The sequence below is a fragment of the Neofelis nebulosa genome, chromosome 17 (assembly GCF_028018385.1).
Source record: "Neofelis nebulosa isolate mNeoNeb1 chromosome 17, mNeoNeb1.pri, whole genome shotgun sequence".
Lineage (NCBI taxonomy): Eukaryota > Metazoa > Chordata > Mammalia > Carnivora > Felidae > Neofelis > Neofelis nebulosa.
Window position 1 is genome coordinate 16708371 of NC_080798.1, and position 14156 is coordinate 16722526.

Genomic DNA, 14156 nt, shown 5'->3' on the forward strand with positions numbered 1-14156 from the left:
TCACAGTGTTGTACAATCACCAATACTATCTATTTCCAAAATTGTTATCAACTTATTTTTTTTTTTTTTTAACATTCAGTTTTGAAAGGCAGAGAGAGACATAGCGCAAACGGGGGAGGGGCAGAGAGAGGGAGACACAGAAACAGAAGCAGGCTCCAGGCTCCAGGCTGCAGGCTCCAGGCTCCAGGCTGCAGACTCCGAGCTATCAGCACAGAGCCCGATGTGGGGCTCCAACTCACGGACCATGAGATCATGACCTGAGCCGAAGTCAGCCACTTAACCGACTAAGCCACCCAGGCGCTCCCAAAATTGTTATCAACTTAAATGAAGACTCTGTAGTCACTAAACACACTAGGCAATCAACTCTCAATTCCTCCCTCCCCACATCCCCTGGTAACCTCTTATTTTCTTTCTCTATGAATTTGTCTAATCCAAATATTTCATATAAGCAGAATACAATATTTGTCCTTTGTGTAGGTTCAGCTCACTTTGCATAATTTTTTCAAGATTCATCCATGTAGTACCATATTATCAGAACTTTATTCCTTTTTATGGCTGAATAACATTCCATTGCATATATGTACTACATTTTGTTCGTCAATTTATCTGTTGATGGACATGGGTTGTTTCCACCTAGTGGCTATTTTGAATAATGGTATAATGAACATTAGAATACAAGTATCTGTTCAAGTTCTTGCTATTACTGCCTTTGGGAGTGGAATTGCTGGGTCATATGGTAAACTATGCTAAGCTTTTGAAGAATTGCCAAACTGTTTTCTTTAAAAATTTTTTTAAAATATTTATTCATTTTTGAGAGACAAAGACAGAGCGCAAGTGGAAGAAGGGCAGAGAGTGAGAGGGAGACACAGGCTCTGAGCTGTCAGCACAGAGCCAGACACAGGGCTCCAACCCACGAACTGTGAGATCATGACCTGAGCCCAAATCAAGAGTGGGACGTTTAACTCACTGAGCCACCCAGGCACCCCTGTTTTTCATTTTGGTGAAGTCTGATATCTCTTTTTTTCTTTGGTTGCTTGTGCTTTTGGTGTCGCATCTAAGAATCCATTGCCAAATCCAAGGTCATTCCAGCTTTCTCTACACAGCATTAGCATGGTGTATCTTTTTCCATCCTTGTACCTTTAACCTATTGGTGGAGTTAAATTCAGTTTCTCATAGGCAATATATGGTTGAGTCATGCTTTTTTATCCCCTATGACACTCTGTTGCCTCTTAATTGGATTTTCAGATAAATTATATTTAATCTGATTATTGATACAAACCTTCCGTCTTGCAATTTGTTTCCCATCTGTTTTTTGTTCCTTTCTCTATCTGACTTCTTTTGGATTGAGTGATTTATGATAATTTATGATTCCATTCTATCTCCCTTGTTGGATTATTAGCTATAACTTTTTGTTTTCTTAGTTTAGTAGTTGCTATAGGACTTAGAGTATACATCTTTCACTTATAGTGTTTGTTCAAGTGATATTACTTCACACAGAACAGAGGAAACTTCCAATAGTTTATTTCCATTTACTTCTCTTCTCTTGGTCTTTGTGCAATTGTTGTCATATGATTTACATTCACATCCTAAACTACATTGTTTATATTTTTGTTTAAACAATAATTTATCTTTGGACAAGATTTAAATAATATAAAAAAAAGTCTTACATATTTACCCAGTAGTTATTATCTCTGATGCTCTTCATTCCTTGTGTAGATCCAGATTTTTATTTATTTAAAAAAATTTTTTTAAATGTGCATTTATTTTTGAAAGAGAGACAGAGTGTGAGCGGGAGAGGGACAGAGAGAGAGACAGACAGAATCCGAAGTAGGATCCAGACTCACAGCTGTCAGCACAGAGCCTGAGGTGGGGCTCGAACCCCTGAGCTGCAACATCATGACCTGAGCCAAAGTCTGATGCTTAACCGACTGAGCCATCCAGGTGCCCCCAGATTTTTGTTTTTAAATGTTTATTTATTTTTGAGAGCGAGTGAGTACAAGTGGGGGAAGGGCAGAAAGAGAGGGGGACAGAGGACCTGAGGCGGGCTCTACGCTGGCAGCAGAGAGCCTGATGCGGGGCTTGAACTCATAAACCGTGAGATCATGACCTGAGCCAAAGTCGGATGCTTAACCAACTGAACCACCCAGGCGTCCCTGGATCCAGATTTCTATTTGTTACTCAATTATACATGTAGGGACCCATGGGTAGCTCAGTTAAGCATCCAACTCTTGGTTTCAGCTCAGGTCATGGTTTCACGGTTCTTGGTTTCACAGTTAGGGGCTCATGGTTTCATGGTTCTGCACTGGTAGCATGGAGTCTGCTTGGGATTCTCTCTCTCTCCCTCTCTCTCTGCCCCTCCCTGCCCTCTCTATCAAAATAAGTAAACATTAAAACAAAATTACACATGTATTAAGCCTCTTGAGGTTACCCTTCTACTCACTTTCTATTTGCTATTTTTATCTTTACTTTTGTATTAATATATATTTTTTTACATTTATTTTTTAGAGACAGAGACAGAGCATGAGCAGGGTTGGGGCAGAGAGAGAAGGAGACACAGAATCTGAAGCAGGCTTCAGGCTCTGAGCAAGCTGTCAGCACAGAGCCTGATGCTGGGCTTGAACCCACACCCATGAGATCATGACCTGAGCCAAAGTCAGATGCTCAACTGACTGAGCCACCCAGGAGCCCCTCTATTTGCTATTTTTAAAAGGTTATTTTGTTTATGTCTATCCCAGCACCTCCAAGAGCATCTGGCACCCACTAGGTGCTAATTTGATACCACAAGGAAAAATTCCACACATCATCCACATCCACTAGTATAATCCTCAGGATCTGTCCACACACACTATTATATCACACTTCTACTCCACTTTACACCAGGCAGTCCCTTTCTATTATAGCACATTCTCACACACAACACAATCTCACACATGGTCACAGAAAAACAGCATGCCCGCCCCAACACCTAGGGTTTTACACGGACACACAATGACAGAATCAGAGGGTCGTGGCACCACTCACAAAATTAGCCAGGTTACAGAACTTGTTCAAATTTAAACACCATTCTAAGGGAGTATAGAGTCAGATTAAAGTGGTCAGAGTGATGTGATCAGGGAAGGCATTTTTGGAGATGTGACATTTGTATCTGAATGGACAGAATAAGAGAACTTGGAAGACACCCGGTAGAAGAGCCATTTTAGGAAGGGAGGACACATTCACACCCATCATCACCAAATCACAAATACAAGAACGGTATGCAAGGGTGACACTTTATACCCCGACCCTTTCCCTCTGATCTTCGAGGTAACCATTTCCGAAGCTGAAACGCTCTAGGGAAGTCGGGACCTGCACACTCTACTCCCTGCCCTCCCTGTCCCACACACTTTTTCGGGTACCCCAGCACAACTGTAGGTGCTCTCCCCTCACTCCGTTTGTGTGGGCGCGCGCTCCCGAACCGCACCCCCTGCGGCTGCTCCGCGACTCTAAGTTCTGCGCCTGGTTGCTAAGAGAGGTGGACGGAGCACTTGTGTCTGCGCACTTCAATCGTAGGCCATCTAGTTGACACTCTACCCCGTTCCCGCGGCGGACCCAGGCTCCGAAGTGAGATCTGGGCTCCCACTGTAGGGCCAGGAAAAAGTCAGCGTGGGAGGACCCAGGGCAGAGGGGCGGTGTTACGAATCCCCCAGCGGAGACGCGCCAGTGTAGTCGGACTCTGCAGCGCCGCTTTTTCTGGTCCGGACTACATTTCCCAGTGGCCCCTGCGATTACTGGGCCGGCGGCCCCTTTGTGTCCTCCGGAGGCCCAGTAGCTTCTTTCCGGGCCCGCGGGGGTGGGTTCCATCAGACTCTTAGGGCAGGAGGTGGGCCGGGGTAGAGATTGCCTGAGCATTCAGGGCGGAGACGGGATCTTCCCGCAGTTACTTCTGCAGGTAGGGAATGGGCTGAGGAATGGCTTGTGGGTCACCCGGTCGTCGGTTTCCGGGCCCTCGGCGTGACTCTAGGTGCGAGATCGTGGTTGGTTGTCATACAATGTGAGACTGTCATCCGATGTGCCTGTGCACGTCGTATCTGTGACTGTGGGTGCGAGTGAGTCGATAGTTGATGCTACAGAGTGAGACTGTAAGTGGGGGGGTGGGGGGTGGTGGTGGTGGAGGGTATTGTGTCCCCCGTTTGTTCCAGTACCCTCGGCCTCTTTGTGACTGGGGTTGTGAGAGTGAACGTCGGTTGCGATACTCTAGTGTTTGAGACTTCAAGCTTTGGGAGAGCGTGACGGTCGTGGCCGCTGACTGTTCTGTGTCAGCAGACGGTGGTTGGCGCTATAGTTTTTAAGAATGAGTATGTGGGGGGACTGATTGAGACTATGAAGCCAGCCAGGTGATGCCGGTGTGCCACCAAGTTTCAGAACCACTGGTCTATTGGAGAGGAGAGAGAGTGTGGAGTCAAGAAGACCTTTATTTGATCTTGGTACAGTTAGTCATTAGTTGTGTGCCTTTATGTAAATGATTACATTCCTCAGAGTCTTTATTTGTAAAAATCGAGAAAATCTACCGTTAAAATAATAAGGAAGTGATTTAGGCATGGGTTAACTTGTATGCAAACAAATTTCTAGGTCTCCAGTATGCTTTCTTTCTATTGGAAGGAAGGGTGTAACAGAGGAAAGAGAAGCCGAAAAATTCTAGGCTGGTGATTCTGGATGCTATAGGGAAACCCTACCTTTTCTTGTTCTTTTCCCCATCTCAGTCATCCAAGGACACTGCCATTTCCCAAGAGAAGAGCCAAGAAGAGGAAAGAATGGCTGTTGGACTTCTTAAAGCCATGTACCAGGTGAGTTGGTGTTTTCTATTTCCTGAATGATTTTCCTGCTCTTCAGATGTCAAAGCAGACATTAACTTTGCTTATGCTGACACTTTACTGAGTAACTAATCTCATGTCACTTATTAAAACTCTCCAGCAGTTGATTCCCACCTCATTCAGGATACATGCTGAAGTCCTTGCCTTGGCCTGCAAGACCATACATAATCTGGTCCCTGACTATCCTTCTGACCTCATTTTGTCACTCTGCAACTCATCTACTCAGTTCTAGCCACACTAGCTAGCTTCCTTGTAGTGAACGGAGTACATTCTTTTTTTTTTTTTGCTGAGTACGTTCTTAACTCATGACTCATGACCTTGGCACTTGCTGTTTCCTCTGCCTGGAATGCTGTTCCCCAAGATACAGACCAGCTTCTTCATTAGTCTCTGTCCAAACATTCATTCACTCAACATTTTTTTATTAAGCACCTATTAAGTAAAAGGTCTTAGTCTTTGGTCCTCTATCTTCTTTTCTCTATCTACACTCACTCCTTTGGAGATCTCAGTCTGTCTTATGGCTTTAAATGCCATCTATATGCTAACAACCACCAAATTATATACAGCCCAGTCCTCTCTCCTGAAATCCAGACTTCTATATCCAACCAACTAGACTTAGTATCTTCACTTGGTTATATAGTAGATATGTCAAACTCAAACGTCTCAAACTTGGTGAAACAAGCCACTGTAAGTTTGCGGGCATAGAAGTGACATATCTAACTCTCATTTAATAAAATCACTCTGGCTACTATTGAGAATTAACCAAATGGAACAAGGATAGAAACAGGGAAACCAATTAGGAAACTCTCACATACTTCCTTATCTCAGATGCTCAACTTAAAAGTCTTCCAATCGTGAAGTTCTATTTGTTCTATGTTCAAAATGTATCCAGAGGTTGACGACTTTTACTGCTGCTTCCATTCTGGTCTGAACTGTCATCTCCTACCTAGATTACTGCTATAGTCTTCTAACTTTTATGTCTGCTTCCACCCTTCTTTTAGTCTATTCTCAACAAAGCAGTCAAAGTGATTCTGTTACCCATGTTCTGTTATGTGATTCTTGCAGGAATAGAAATAATGGAAAATATAGACAACTCTTTCAAATAATTTAGCTGTAAGGAAGTAAGAGAGATGGGTGGTATCTGAAGGATAAACTGGTCAACAAGGTTTTTAATTTGAACTGTAATTTTTAATGTTTATTTGAGAGAGAGAGAGTGTACATGTGCAAGTGAGTTGGGGAGGGGTTAAGAGAGAGGAGACAGAGAATCCCAAACGGACTTCATGTTCAGCATGGAGCGCAGTGTGGGCTTTATCCCATGACCATGGGATCACGACCTGAGCTAAAACCACGAGTTGGTTACTCAACCAATTGAGCCACCCAGGTGCCCCAACAACAAGGTTTTTTAAAGATGGGTTTATATCTGTATGCTGATGTTCAAGATTCAGTAGAAAGGGAAATTTGAAGATGAAGAGAAGCAAAGAGGGGAGTGATGGAACACTGCTTGAGTAGGTGAGAGGAGCTGAGGTCTAGTGGACAAGTGGAAGGGTTGGCCTTTATTAGGAGAGTGGCTGTTCATATAGAGTAGTAATAGGAGCAAGTTAGAGTATGTAGGACAGATGCAGAAATATGTGTAGATGTTGTAGGAATTTCTGGAAATTCTCTTTGAATGGCTTTTGGTTTTTCTAGTGAAACAGCAAGATCACTAGTAAGGATGAGGAAGGAGATATTGAAGACTTGAGGAGAGAGGAAAACGTATGTAATGGTCATTTAGGAGAGTGGGGAAATGAATGGACTAGAGAAATGTATCACATAGGTAGCATTTTGGTCCACTTGACGTTAGTGTCATGAATTTAAAGTGAGACCAGATAGCATGATTGGTGTGACTTTCTCCAGCAAAGTTCAGCTGTTCAGGGTACAGAAGTAGAGTATTCTGAGAGATGGCTGTGGTTTAACCAGGTGACTAAGGGCAGGGAAACTGAGGGTATATCCATAACAAATGGTTGTGGTAGGAAGTGAGGGAATGTGGGGTTGAGAAACATTGAAAATGTGGTAAGTAGAACGTGATTTGTAGGTTCTAGTGGGGTCAGAGAATTTTCCTAATTGGGGTACTAGAGGGCAAAAGTTGGAATATAGGAGGAAGAAGTCAGGGTAGGAGAGTTGAGATTATGGAGGGTTTGCTACTTATTGGTAATGACAAAGTCTGGGGCATGGCAATAGAAGTGAATGACTATACAAGTGTGGAAGACAAGACTACTGGAGAAGAGAAGCGACACAGCTGAGAGCCCTGGATGTTGGGAGGATTATTTATATAGATATTGAAAGGACCAAAGATTATATATGATAGGAGTAGTGCTGGAGAGAGTGACAGTGAGTCAGGTGCTGAGGTGTTAAAGGAATGACAGACTATTGGTATCTACCAGGAATTGGTAGGTAACTAAAACAGGGATGATAGAGTCTGATTTCATGAATGTTTAAAACTAGGTGGCTTTTAGGTAGGTGGGAGGGGTAATGGTCTAGAAACAAATTTAAGGAGCAAAGAGGTCTCCGGGTGCTGTGGTACAAGGAGTGTGGGAGATAAAACAGTCACCACATGACAGGGCTTCAGGGGAAGTAGTAGGTCCTCTCAGGTGGGAGCCATGTTTCTATGAAGGCAAAAAGGTGAAGGGAACTGTTGACTTTCTTCATACTGGCTTGATTATAATTATGAATGGATTTTGAAACCACACGTATTTGGTTAGAGGTTAAATTTATTTATTTTCATTTATTTATTTTTTTAAATTGCAGTGTAGTTAACTTCCAGTGCTTAGTTTCAGGTGTACAATATAGTGATCCAACAGTTCCGCACATTACTCAGTGCTCATCAAGACAAGTGCACTCCTAATCCCCTTCATCTATTTCACCTACCTCCCACACCTTTCCCCTGGTAACCATCTTTTTGTTTTCTATATTTAAGAATCTGTTTTTCCTTAAGAGACTCTTAAATACAGAGAACAAACTGAGGGTTGCTGGAGGGGTGTTGGGTGGAGGGACAGGCTAAATGGGTGATGGGCATTAAGGAAGGCATTTGTTGGGATGAGCACTGAGTGTTATATGTAGGTGATAAATCACTGAATTTTACTCCTGAAATCACTATTATACTATATGTTAACTAACTTGGATTAAAATAAAATAAAATAAAATAAAATAAAATAAAATAAAATAAAATGTTTTCTGGTTTGTCTTTTTCCCTTTGTTCATTTGCTTTGTTTCTTAAATTTCACATATGAGTGAAATCATATGGTATTTGTCTTTCTCTGACTGGCTTATTTTGCTTAGTATTATACTCTCTAGATCTATCATGTTGCTGCAAATGGCAAGATTTCATTCCATTTTATGGCTAAATAATATTCCATTGTATATATAGAGGTCAAATATTTTAAGAGATCATTTGTTAGAGGTCAAATATTTGAAAGTAATACTTTAAGCTCATTATATTGACATTGTCATTATTTTCATTAAATTTCATCAAAAGAATCATTGAGGGGTAACTCCTGGGTGTCTCAGTTGGTTGAGCGTCTATTAATTTCGGCTCAGGTCATGATCCCAGGGTTGTGGGATCAAGCCATGTTGGGCTCCACGCTGACTGTGGAGCCTGCTTAAGTTTCTCTCCCTCTCTCTCTCTCTCTCCCTCTCTCCCCCTCCCTCCCTCCCTCTCTCTCCCACCTCTCTCCCTCTCTCTCTAAAATAAAAAAAAATAATAAAAAACAGAATCATTGAAAACATGTATGTCATATATTAAAAATAATTATACATTTATTATATATATTTATATAAGGTAAGGAAAATGTTTTTGGAAGCATATATGTAACATATGAGGGATGTTATTGTTGGTAGAGCAGAGATGAAGAAACTCACAATCTACTTCATATAATTAAATAAGAAAAAAACTTATTGAGTGTTGTAAAACACTTCAATAATTTTTATTCTGTAGAGACAGTTTAACTATGACAAAATTTTATCAAATGCCCAATAAATATTTTCTTGCCTTGACAGATTCACCTCTTTTAATTTTGTAATACATAGTTACCTATATATAAATGTATGCATACATGCACACAAACACATATGTTAGTTTTCATCAGCAGGTGGTCACATTATAGACATCTAGAAATCCAGAATCCAGCTTAATCACAGCATAGCCCAAGTTTTTAAGAACTTTGCCCAGGCCCTGTAGGTAGAACCAGTATTATAAGCAGAACACCCATTTCTTTGCACAAAATTTTAAGTACTCTGGATTAAAGTATTTGAATTAAAAATTTTCTTTAATTTTATTTTTTTAATTTACATCCAAATTAGTTAGCATATAGTGCAACAATGATTTCAGGAGTAGATTCCTTAATGCCCCTGACCCATTTAATCCATCCCCCCTCCCACAACCCCTCCAATAACCCTGTTTGTTCTCCATATTTAAGAGTCTCTTATGTTTTGTCCCCCTCCCTGTTTTTATATAATTTTTGCTTCCCTTCCATTATGTTCATCTGTTTTGTATCTTAAAGTCTTTATATGAGTGAAGTCATATGATATTTGTCTTTCTCTGACTGTCTAATTTCACTTAGCATAATACCTTCTAGTCCCATCCACATAGTTGCAGATGGCAAGAGTTCATTCTTTTTGATTGCCGAGTAATACTCCATTGTATATATATACCACATCTTCTTTATCCATTCATCCATCAATGAACATTTCGGCTCTTTCCATACTTTGGCTATTGTCGTTAGTGCTACTATAAACATTGGGGTGCATGTGCCCCTTTGAAACAGCATACCTGTATCCCTTGGATAAATACCTAGTAGAGCAATTGTAGGGTAGTTCTATTTTTAATTTTTTGAGGAACCTCCATACTGTTTTCCAGAGTGGCTGCACCAGCTTGCATTCCCACCAGCAATGCAAAAGAGATCCTCTTTCTCCACATCCTCGCCAAGATCTGTTGTTGCCTGAGTTGTTAATGTTAGCCATTCTGACAGGTGTGAGGTGGTATCTCATTGTGGTTTTGATTTGTATTTCCCTGATGATGAGTGATGTTGAGCATTTTTTCATGTGTTGGTTGGCCATCTGGATGTCTTCTTTGGAGAAGTGCCTATTCATGTCTTCTGCCCATTTCTTCACTGGATTATTTGTTTTTTGGGTGTTGAGTTTGATAAGTTCTTTATAGATTTTGGGTACTAACCCTTTATCTGATATGTCATTTGCAAATATCTTCTCCCATTCTATTGGTTGCCTTTTAGTTTTGCTGATTGTTTCCTTCGATAAAAAAAAATTTTTTTTTAATGTTTATGTATTTTTGAGAGAGAGGGACAGAGTGTGAGCAGGGGAGGGGCAGAGAGAGAGGGAGACACAGAATCCAAAGCAAGCTCCAGGCTCTGAGCTGTCAGCACAGAACCCAATGCAGGGCTCAAACTCATGAACCGTGAGATCATGATCTGAGCCGAAGTCAGACACCTAACTGACTGAGCCACCCAGGCACCCCAAAGTATTTGAATTTTAATGGAACTGGTGATTTTCTCTGCTTGGTCTAGCACAATTTTCAGAGATATAGCAAGCACTTTCTGGTCTCATTTTTGATCCTTTCATAGTTTCTTCAACTTTTCAAACCATTCTTTCATTAATTCAATTTATCCAGCAAATATTTGAATGCCTCATGTGTGCCAAATACTCTTCTATAACTAGGGATATAGCAGTGAGCAAAGCAAAAATGTACTCTACCCTTATGGACTTCACATGTCAGTGGAGGTTGGGGCAGACAATAACAAAATAATTAAGTGCCATGGAGAACAATAAAGGAGGGCTAGGAAATGGGGAACAGGGGTAAGAGTTTGCTATTTTTATACAGAACGATCTGAGAAGTACAAAAGGCCTGAGGGGGAACATGCTTGACATATAGTTGAGGATGTAATATAAAGGAGAGCCCAGTATGCTTGGGGCAGAACAAATAAAGTGAGTATGTTAACAGATGAACTTATTTCACTTCATTTATTGATTTCATTTCAGGAGTTGGTGACCTTCAGAGATGTGGCTGTAGACTTCTCCAGAGAAGAGTGGGATTGTCTAAATTCTTCTCAAAGGCATCTGTACAGTAATGTGATGTTGGAGAATTATAGGATCTTGGTGTCCCTAGGTAAGAATATTTCTTCCAAAATTGAGTTTCTACTCATAAGGGCCTCTTTGCTACCACCATTATGAATCTTTGGATAGCATCCTCAGTGCTTGGCAGAATATCTGTTGCTGTGCCAAAGTAATGGTTTAATATTTGTGGAGTTGCCAGTGGATGGGTCTATTATTAATCTGTGTTGGAAGCTTTAGCTTTCCTGTACTTTGAACACATGTCTTTACACATTTGTCTCCAACTTACTGTAAGCTTCCTCTTCCCCGTTAATCAAAGGATTGGTTATGAGTTCTGGGATATCACAGCATGACCAAATTGTTTCTTTTCATATATGCAGGACTTTGCTTTTCTAAGCCAAGTGTGATATTATTATTGGAACAAGGGAAAGAGCCCTGGATGGTGACGAGAGAGCTGGCCAAAGGCTTGTGCTCAGGTGAGTGAAGAGGAAATAGAAATAGGCAGGCAAAAACCTCTGCAGGTGACAGCTCTGCTGGACATAGAGGTGTCACCCCTTCACTCTTCTTTGGTGGCATGTTCTTGGATGTTCTAGGTTTTACTAGACACTGGTACCTTTTAGAGCATTCTCACAAATTTGTTTTTCTTCCTTTTAATGTTTGTTTATTTATTTATTTTGGGAGAGAGGGAGAGAGAGAGCAAGACCTGGGGTGGGGAGGGGGGCGCAGTGGGCAGAGAGAGGGAGAGAGAATCCTAAGTAGGCTCCACCCTGTCAGCGCAGAGCCTGACACAGGGCTTGATCTCACAAACTGTGAGATCATGGCCTGAGCCAAAATCAAGAGTTGATGTTTAACCAACTGAGCCAGGCACCCCCGAATTTGTTATTCTTAACTATCTCTCCTTTAATACTTTGCTCTCTCCTTTCTAAGAACTCTTCCAGTCTTCAAAAAATCTTTTCCTAACCTGATAAGCTTTTGAACTTTACAGACACCTGTAACTCAAGTGCCATGTTCAGATCTTGACACTTACAGGCAGTAAAATTTTGGGCAAGTTACTTAACCTTTCTATAAAATAGGATAATTCTTTTAAAGTACTTGAAGAGTTCCTGTCTCATACTGTGAACTCAAAGGCTGTTACTTGCTATTGCTGTAGTAGTAGTGAATCTCCAAATGCCTCATTTTTCTCTCAGTGGTCAGTTCATTCATTGTTTCATCAACATTTATTGAATTAAAAATTTTTTTTACTGTTTATTTTGAGGGGGGGAGGGGCAGAGAGAGATGGAAACACAGAATCTGAAGCAGCCTCCAGGCTGTGAGCTATCACCACAGAGCCTGACACAGGGCTGGAACTCACAGACCGTGAGATCATGACCTGAGCTGAAGTCAGATGCTTAACCGACCGAGTCACCCAGGTGCTCCAACATTTACTGAATTTTTAAACAAAGTACATGCAAGATGTTAGAGCGCTTCATATTTGTATAAGTAATCAAACAATTGATAGACTAGTAGCAGAGATACAGTATTAACTATAAATAGCATATTTGAAAAGAAAGCTGGTATAAGGACGATCAGACAAAAAGGTGAGAGGCCAAGGAACCTGGGTAACTGAGAAGATGATGGTCTCTAACAAAAACACAGGTCAGGAACACCTGGGTGGCTCATTTGGTTAAGCATCCAACTTTGGTTCAGGTCATAATCTCACAGCCAGGGAGTTCAAGCCCCTCCTTGGGCTCTGTGCTGACAGCTCAGAACCTGGAGTCTGCTTCGGATTCTGTCTCTCTCTCTCTGCCCCAACCTCACTTGTGCTCTGTCTCTGACTCTCAAAAAATAAAAAATAGAAATAGAAATAAAAACAAATTAAAAACAACAAAAACACAGGGCAGAAGCTAGAAACCATTGCAGAGAGAAGAGACTAAAGAGTTTAGGGTTGTGGCATAGGAAGGATTTTTAGGGGCACCTGGGTGGCTCAGTCTGTTGAGCTTCCAACTATTGGTTTTGGCTGGGGTCATGATCTCTTGGTTTTGTGGGTTTGAGCCCCACATCAGGCTCTGTGCTAGCAGTGAGGAACCTGCTTAGGATTCTCTTCCTCTCTCTCTGTCCCTCCCCTGCTCACACTGTCTCCTTCTCTCTTAAATTAAATAAATAAAAACTTAAAAAAAAAAGGAAGGATTTTTAGATAGACATAGGAAGCATTAAGGTAAAATGGAGGACTAAAGTTCAAAAGAAAATTAGGGACATTGTAAACATCTCTTGTCACTACCACTCCCCAACTCACCTCACCCCCCGCTACCTCTCTCCAGTCTTTTATGTCCTTGTTCAGTTTTTTAAGAAAAATATTTGATGTGGAACTGTAGTTTCAAGGAATATATGGTTAAATTTTATTTATTAATTATTATTAAATAAATCACACACACAGGAATGTATATTAATATATGTATATAGCTTAAATATTAATAGAACAAAAACCCAGGTACATACTTCTTAGCTTAAGAAATAGAAAATTGTTGGGGAGGGGGCGCCTGGGTGGCTCAGTCGGTTAAGCGTCCGACTTCAGCTCAGGTCATGATCTCATGGTGTGTGAGTTCGAGCCCGTGTCGGGCTCTGTGCTGACAGCTCAGAGCCTGGAGCCCGTTTCAGATTCTGTGTCTCCCTCTCTCTCTGCCCCTCCCCTGTTCATGCTCTCTCTCTGTCTCAAAAATAAATAAACAAAACAAAAAAAAAAAAAAAAAAAAAAGAAAATTGTTGGGGCACCTGACTGGCTCAGTAAAAAAAAAAATAAAATCTTTAAAAAAAAAAAGAAATAGAAAATTGTCAATGTTATTATAGACTCATGAGGGCCCCTGCCTAATGGTATACTATTCCCCACCTATGATCCATCCCCAACCCTCACTGGAGAAACCATTATTCTACAATTTTGTTATCTTTTCTTGCATTTTCTTTCTTTCTTTCTTTTTCTTTTCTTCTTCTTCTTCTTTTTTTTTTTTTTGAAAGAGAGAGAGATTGAGACAGAGCATGGGGGAGGGGCAGAGGGAGAGCAAGAGAGAGAATTTTAAGCAGGCTCCATGCCCAGCTTGAGCACTATTCAGGGCTTGATTTCACAACTGTGAGATCATGACTTGAGTTGAAATAAAAAATTGGACACTTAACTGACTAAGCCACCCAGGCGCCCCATTCTTGCCTTTTCTTTAGTATACCATATATTCCTAAACAAAA

General features: G+C 41.1%; 1 protein-coding gene across 3 annotated transcripts in view; it reads left to right on the forward strand.

The window, feature by feature from the left end:
* Positions 1–14156, forward strand: part of LOC131500318 (zinc finger protein 570) — a 38009-nt gene that overhangs the window by 4560 nt on the left and 19293 nt on the right. For 2 of the 3 annotated variants that reach the window (XM_058709402.1, XM_058709400.1), the window contains exons 2-4: positions 4740–4823; positions 10875–11001; positions 11327–11422. In XM_058709402.1, the coding sequence (XP_058565385.1) occupies positions 4791–4823; positions 10875–11001; positions 11327–11422 (256 nt within the window). In that variant the 5' untranslated portion in view covers positions 4740–4790. Of the gene's footprint in view, positions 1–3795; positions 3929–4739; positions 4824–10874; positions 11002–11326; positions 11423–14156 lie in introns of those variants that run through there. The other variant, XM_058709401.1, reaches the window with a different exon arrangement.